Genomic DNA, 6,426 nt, shown 5'->3' with positions numbered 1-6,426 from the left:
TGCAAGTTTTCACAGTGTGATCACACTCGCTTCTCCGCTGTCAATGTAGCTCTCATTCTAGTGTCCCTGTGCTAGAGGTCTGGGGCAAGCTTGGCACACAGATCCAGGAAAGTGGCCTTGCAGATCTGAATGTTCTACAGATAAGTGCTCATTGTCCCAAGGCTGCATTACAATGAGATTCCCTCCAGTCAGTGCTTGTTTGTTGGGCCCAGAAGCAACATTCCACCATCTGGAGCTGCTCTGTGAACACTACCAATAACCTTGAATTGGTTCTTGCTGGATCCCACAGCAATCTGTCCTCCATGAACTCATGATGTTTCCTGCTGAATTGGTTCTTCTCGTGGCTCTGCAAACACCAGAGGATCATGAGTCCTATGCATTTGCAACACTTATGACAATAGAGCAGAGCTGGGCAGGCTCCACGCTTCTGTCAGAGATGGCAGACAAACGGGAAGGGATTTTTAGAAAAGGGGCAAAAATTATGGGATAAAGGTGACATTACGGGCTGGAGTCAGTTGCATGCTGGGAAGTTGATCCTTTGGTCCCAGTCACCCCTGCATGACTCGTTTCTGCCCCACCCTAGATTGCCAGAACTTCCCAAAAGGCAGTGCGCTGAATGGTGGCATGTTGTACACTGGGATACCTATTGATGGCGCACCACACACTGCATTGACACAAACACTGCTGGTGAGTATGTGCAGCGCTGATGCAAGCAGACATGCACAGGTGCACAAGCAATATACTAACTGTGGCGATTTTATGCTGATGTGACTTGTGTCACCCAAAGTTTGTAATGTAGACATGGCCTGACAGTTGTGGGTGAGGAGGTGTAGGCTGTGGGGGACTGAGCAGTGTGGGCAGGGAGTGAACTTTGAGGAAGTACTGAGCTGCAAGCATGGGATGATAGGGGGATGAGTGAGATATGCAGCAGGTGGAGAGCAGGGGAAGGGGAACTGTGGAGAGAGCATGCTGTGAGAGTGGAGGGGGTGTGAGCTATGGGGGAAGCAGCAATGTGTGGGGATGCCAGGGCAGAGCTGTATAAAGGAGGAGATGGGTGAGGAGGGAAGGGATGAGCTGTGAGCTGTGTAGAAAAGGGGGTACAAGGGAAGGGATGAGCTTTTAGCAGGGGGATTTGTGTAGAGGAGGGGCAGATGCAGGAAGTTGTGTAAGAGGGTAGAGGGGGCGGGGCAGAGGGTGCAGGAGGAGGGGAGCTGTGTGGGGGAATGGGAGAGGCAGGGGTGCAGGAGGAGGGGAGCTGTGGGGGGAGGGACAGGGCTGCAGGAGGAGGGGGGCTGTGTGAGGGGAGGGGCTGGGGTGTGCAGGAGGAGGGGGGCTGTGTGGGGGAATGGGAGAGGCAGGGGTGCAGGAGGAGGGGGGCTGTTGGGGAATGGGAGGGGCTGGGGGTACAGGAAGAAGGGAGCTGTGTGGGGGAATGGGAGGGGCTGGGGGTGCAGGAGGAGGGGAGCTGTGTGAGAGGAGGGGCTGGGGGGTGCCAGGGGAGGGGGGCTGTGTGAGGGGAAGGGCTGGGGTGCAGGAGGAGGGGGGCTGTTGGGGAATGGGGGGGCTGGGGGTACAGGAAGAGGGGAGCTGTGTGGGGGAATAGGAGGGGCTGGGGGGTGCCGGAGGAGGGGGGCTGTATGATGGGCGGGGCAAGGGTGCAGGAGGAGGGGCGCTGTGTGGGGGAGGGGAGGGAGCAGCGGGATGCACGAAGGCTTGCGGGGACAAGGCGCTGAGGGGGTGGGGCTAGGCGCATGCGTACTGTGCGGTGAATGTTGGCGAGCGCGCAGGCGCGGCGGCGAGGGAGGGGCCAGGCGTTGGCGGCGAGACTCGCGGGGCTCCGAGCGCAGGGCGGTCCGTGCCTAGGCCCCGCCCACCGCGGCTCGCTCTGGCGGCGGGGGGGCGGGGAGAGCCGGGCCTGGCAGAGGCAAGATGGCGGCGGCCGCTGGCGGGCGGGGCTTCGCGGTCTCGGTGCTGGCCCCGAACGGGCGGCGGGTCACGGTGCGGGTGGGGCCCGGCACCACGCTGCTCCAGGTTGGTCCTCCCGGCGGGAGGCGGCCCCGGGCGGGCGGATACCCGCTGAGGGTGGGCGCGGAGCGAGGCCCGCTGTGAGCAGCCCCGGGCCTCCCCTGGCGGCGCCCGGCTGCGCGGCGGCTGTCGGGGCCCCGCCCGCCGGGTACCCGCTGGCGCCCCGCCCGCTAACGGCCCGTCTGTCCCCGCAGGTTCTGGAGGAAGCTTGTGGGAGGCAGAACTTCGATGCCGGCGAGTACGATCTGAAGTGAGTCTCGGCCGGGGTGGACGCGCCCTCTCCGTGCCTGGCCGGCCTCCGAGCGGACAGCGGGCTCCCCTGGGCGCCGCGGCGCGGCGGAGCTGCCCCGGCTGGGCAGGGAGCTCTGCGTGCTCCGTGCGCCGCGCAGGACGAGCGAGCTCAGCGGCGAGCTGCCCGGCGAGCTGCCCGGGCCGTTCCTGCGCGGGCGGCGGCGGCTCCACAGGGCAGCCCAGCGCCGTCTCTCTGGGGCTCCGGCCCTGAGTCCCGCATCAGGAGGCGCCTGCCTGTCAGTGGCTGAGCTGTGAGCCTGGGAGGGGGCGGCGCTGGAGCAGCAGGCAGACTTGCCTTGGCTGCTGTTATGTTTTGTTGGTTTCTCCCAGTTGGTGTTATGGGAGCATATACACAGCGTGTTTCAGGCTCTGCCCTGCTGTAAAGATGCTTATAGGGCTGACGTACTGCTTTGTTCAAAAACTTCAAAATGGATGTTTATACAGGAACTCCCCACTTAACGTTCTCTCGCTTAACGTTGTTTCGCTCTTACATCCCTGCTCAATTACAGAACAAGCTCCATTTAAAGTTGTGCAATGCTTTGCTATAATGTCATTTGGCTGCCTGCTTTGTCCACAGCTGGCAGCCCCCTATCAGCTCCCCTACGTGCGTGCCCCCCCCCACCAAAGTGCCTCCTGCCCGCCAGCAGACTGCACTGATCAGTGCCTTCCCCCTCCTGCCCACAGCAATCAGCTGGCTTGCAGCTTCAGGAGGGAGGGGAGAGGAGCAAGGACTCTGTGTGCAGGCTCCCCCTGCCTCCCTGAACGTCGCAAGCCAGCTGATTGCTTGAGTCTTCACGGCTGAGGATGTTAGGGAGATTCCCAGACCTGAACCATCTTTTGTAGGTGACAAATCTGAGGAATTGTCACAGATTGAACTGTCACTAAAGGGGGTTTTGGAATTAATTGAGAAACTGAACAGTAACAAGTCACCGGGACCAGATGACACTCACCCACGGGTTCTGAAAGAACGCAAATGTGAAATTGTGGAACTATTAACTATGGTTTGTAAACTGTCCTTTAAATCAGCTACTGTACCCAGTGACTGGAAGATAGTTTATGTAACGCCAGTATTTAAGAAGGGCTCTAGAGGTGATCTTGGCAATTACAGACCGGTAACTCTAATGTCAGTACTGGGCAAATTAGTTGAAGCAATAGTAAAGAATAAAATTGTCAGACACACAGAAGAACATAAACTGCTGCGCAAAAGTCAACATGGCTTCTGTAAAGGGAGATCATGTTTTACTAATCTATTAGAGTTCTTTGAGGGGGTCAACAGCCATGTGGACAAGGGGGATCCAGTGGACATAGTGTACTTAGATTTCCAGAAAGCCTTTGACAAGGTCCCTCACCAAAGGCTCTTATGTAAATTAAGTTGTCATGGGATAAGAGGGAAGATCCTTTCATGGATTGAGAACTGGTTAAAAGACAGGGAACAAAGGGTAGGAATAAATGGTAAATTTTCAGAATGGAGAGGGGTAACTAGAGGTGTTCCCCAAGGGTCAGTCCTAGGACCAATCCTATTCAACTTATTCGTAAATGATCTGGAGAAAGGGGTAAACAGTGAGGTGGCAAAGTTTGCAGCAGATACTAAACTACTCAAGATAGTTAAGATCAAAGCAGACTGTGAAGAACTTCAAAAAGATCTCACAAAACTAAGTGATTGGGCAACAAAATGGCAAATGAAATTTAATGTGGATAAATGTAAAGTAATGCACATTGGAAAAAATAACCCCAACTATACAGACAATATGATGGGGGCTAATTTAGCTACAACTAATCAGGAGAAAGTTCTTGATGTCATTGTGGATAGTTCTCTGAAAACGTCCACGCAGTGTGCAGCAGCAGTCAAAAAAGCAAACGGGATTTTAGGCATCATTAAAAAAGGGATAGAGAATAAGACGGAGAATATCTTATTACCCTTATATAAATCCATGGTATGCCTGCATCTTGAATACTGCTTACTGATGTGGTCCCCTCATCTCAAAAAAGATATACTGGCATTAGAAAAGGTTCAGAAAAGGGCAACTAAAATGATTAGGGGTTTGGAACGGGTCCCATATGAGGAGAGATTAAAGAGGCCAGGACTTTTCAGCTTGGAAAAGAGGAGACTAAGGGGGGATATGATAGAGGTGTACAGAATCATGAGTGGTGTGGAGAAAGTGAATAAGAAGAAGTTATTGTTCCCATAATATAAGAACTAGGGGCCACCAAATGAAATTAATTGGCAACAGGTTTAAAACAAATAAAAGAAAGTTCTTCACTCAGTGCACAGTCAACATGTGGAACTCCTTGCCTGAGGAGGTTGTGAAGGCTAGGATTATAACAGGGTTTAAAAGAGAACTGGATACATTCATGAAGGTTAAGTCCATTAATGGCTATGAGCCAGGATGGGTAAGGCGTTGTGTCCCTAGCCTCTGTTTGTCAGAGGGTGGAGATGGATGGCAGGAGAGAGATCACTAGATCATTACCTGTTAGGTTCACTGCCTCTGGGGCACCTGGCATTGGTCACTGTCAGAAGACAGGATACTGGGCTGGATGGACCTTTGGTCTGACCCAGTGTGGCCATTCTTATGTTCTGTTCTTGCCGTGGTCAGGAGGGAGGGGGGAGGAGTGAGGACGTGGCGTGTCTCCCCTTCCCTTTCCTGCCCACAGCATTCAGCTGGCTTGCGGTGTTCAGGAGGGAGGGGGAGCCTGTGTGCTGTGTCCTTGCTCCTGCCTCCTGAATGCTGCAAGCCAGCTGACTGCCGCGGGCATGGGGCGGGGGGGGAGCGAGGACACTGTGTGTGGAGTAAAGGGGGAGGAGCTGGGGAAGAAAAGGTGGGTTAAGGGTGGGGGCTTGGGGTAAGGGGTGGAGTGGGCAGGCCGAGGGTTGAGGCCACCCCCCGCCCGCCCCTGGTGCTTGCAGAGTAGGGGAAGCTGCTGCTGCTGCGCAACTTGCTTCTCCTAGCCTACAGCATCTTCAGCCTCCTTGGCTGCCTCATTGTCTCCAGTGCCAGTGGGCTGTGCCTGTGTGGGGTAAGGCGGGGGCACCTCCCAACTATAGTACTGTACTGTATGGCAAAAAAAAAATTTCCCTGGAACCTAACCCCCCCGTTTACATTCATTCTTATGGGGAAATTGGATTCGCTTAACATCGTTTTACTTAAAGTCGCATTTTTCAGGAACATAACTACAACGTTAAATGAGGAGTTACTGTATTCTGAACCAGGCCTCCACCTCCAGATCTCATTAATAGGAATGGTGGAATTGTCACCTTTACTTTCTACCCCATGTGTTGCCTAGCCTGTTCACTTGTATTCTACCTCTTCCTTATAGTCTTGGGAGAAGAGATGAGAACCTTGAGTCCTTGCAAAGTCTATGACCTCCACTGCCAGTCTGCACATTTTCAGTATTCTGAATTATTTTTTGTGGGTTTGCTTACTAAAATTACAGCTTTGCACCATAGACTCCAACCCATGGCGCTTCATCAACTTATGGAGAAGTACAGAGTTTTTTTCCTGCTCCAGACAGTGTATTGCTAGAAATCTCTGTAATGATCTGAGGGGAAGCATGTGGTTTTACCTGATCTCCTTCTTGGGCTTGTTTCTTTTGCAGGTTTCAGAGGTCTGTGCTAGATCTTTCTCTGCAGTGGAGATTTGCCAGATTGCCCAACAATGCCAAGTTGGAGGTGGTGCCAATCACTCGTAACAGAGCGGGAACTGAAAACAGAGTATGTCAGTTTCACAACATGAACTAAGTTTATTTAGTTTGCAGCCATACTGGGTTTGATCTTGTCGGATCAAATAAGAATGAGAGACAAGATGAGCGAGGTAATATTTTATTGAACATAAGAACGGCCATACTGGGTCAGGCCAAAGGTTCATCCAGCCCAGTATCCTGTCTTCCGACAGTGGCAAGTGCCAGGTGCTTCAAAGGGAATGAATAGAACAGATAATCATCAAGTGATCCATCCCCTGTCGCCCAGTCCCAGCTCCTGGCAAACAGAGGCTAGGGACACTTCTGAGCATGGTTTTGCATCCCTGCCCATCCTGGCTAATGTTCATTCATGGACATATCCTCCATGAATTTATCTAGTTCTTTTTTGAACCCCATTGCACTGTGTAAGCTCAA

The 6,426-nt window shown here is 53.3% G+C and overlaps 1 protein-coding gene across 15 annotated transcripts in view; it reads left to right on the top strand.

Moving 5' to 3' along the window:
- The first annotated feature begins 520 nt into the window (after nt 1-520).
- Nucleotides 521-6,426, top strand: part of ASPSCR1 (ASPSCR1 tether for SLC2A4, UBX domain containing) — an 86,770-nt gene continuing 80,864 nt past the window's right edge. For 6 of the 15 annotated variants that reach the window (XR_006285797.1, XM_037913796.2, XM_043528393.1 and 3 more), the window contains exons 1-3: nt 521-687; nt 2,220-2,275; nt 5,911-6,025. Coding sequence is in view for 14 of the 15 variants with exons in the window: in XM_037913796.2 (XP_037769724.2) it covers nt 559-687; nt 2,220-2,275; nt 5,911-6,025 (300 nt within the window). In the remaining variant the exon portion in view is untranslated. Of the gene's footprint in view, nt 688-1,747; nt 2,032-2,219; nt 2,276-5,910; nt 6,026-6,426 lie in introns of those variants that run through there. The other 9 variants (XM_043528395.1, XM_037913794.2, XM_043528391.1 and 6 more) reach the window with 8 other exon arrangements.

The sequence above is a fragment of the Chelonia mydas genome, chromosome 14, assembly GCF_015237465.2.
Source record: "Chelonia mydas isolate rCheMyd1 chromosome 14, rCheMyd1.pri.v2, whole genome shotgun sequence".
NCBI classification, from domain to species: domain Eukaryota; kingdom Metazoa; phylum Chordata; order Testudines; family Cheloniidae; genus Chelonia; species Chelonia mydas.
Note: the sequence above shows the minus strand (reverse complement) of the source record. Positions and strands in the feature narration are given on the sequence as shown.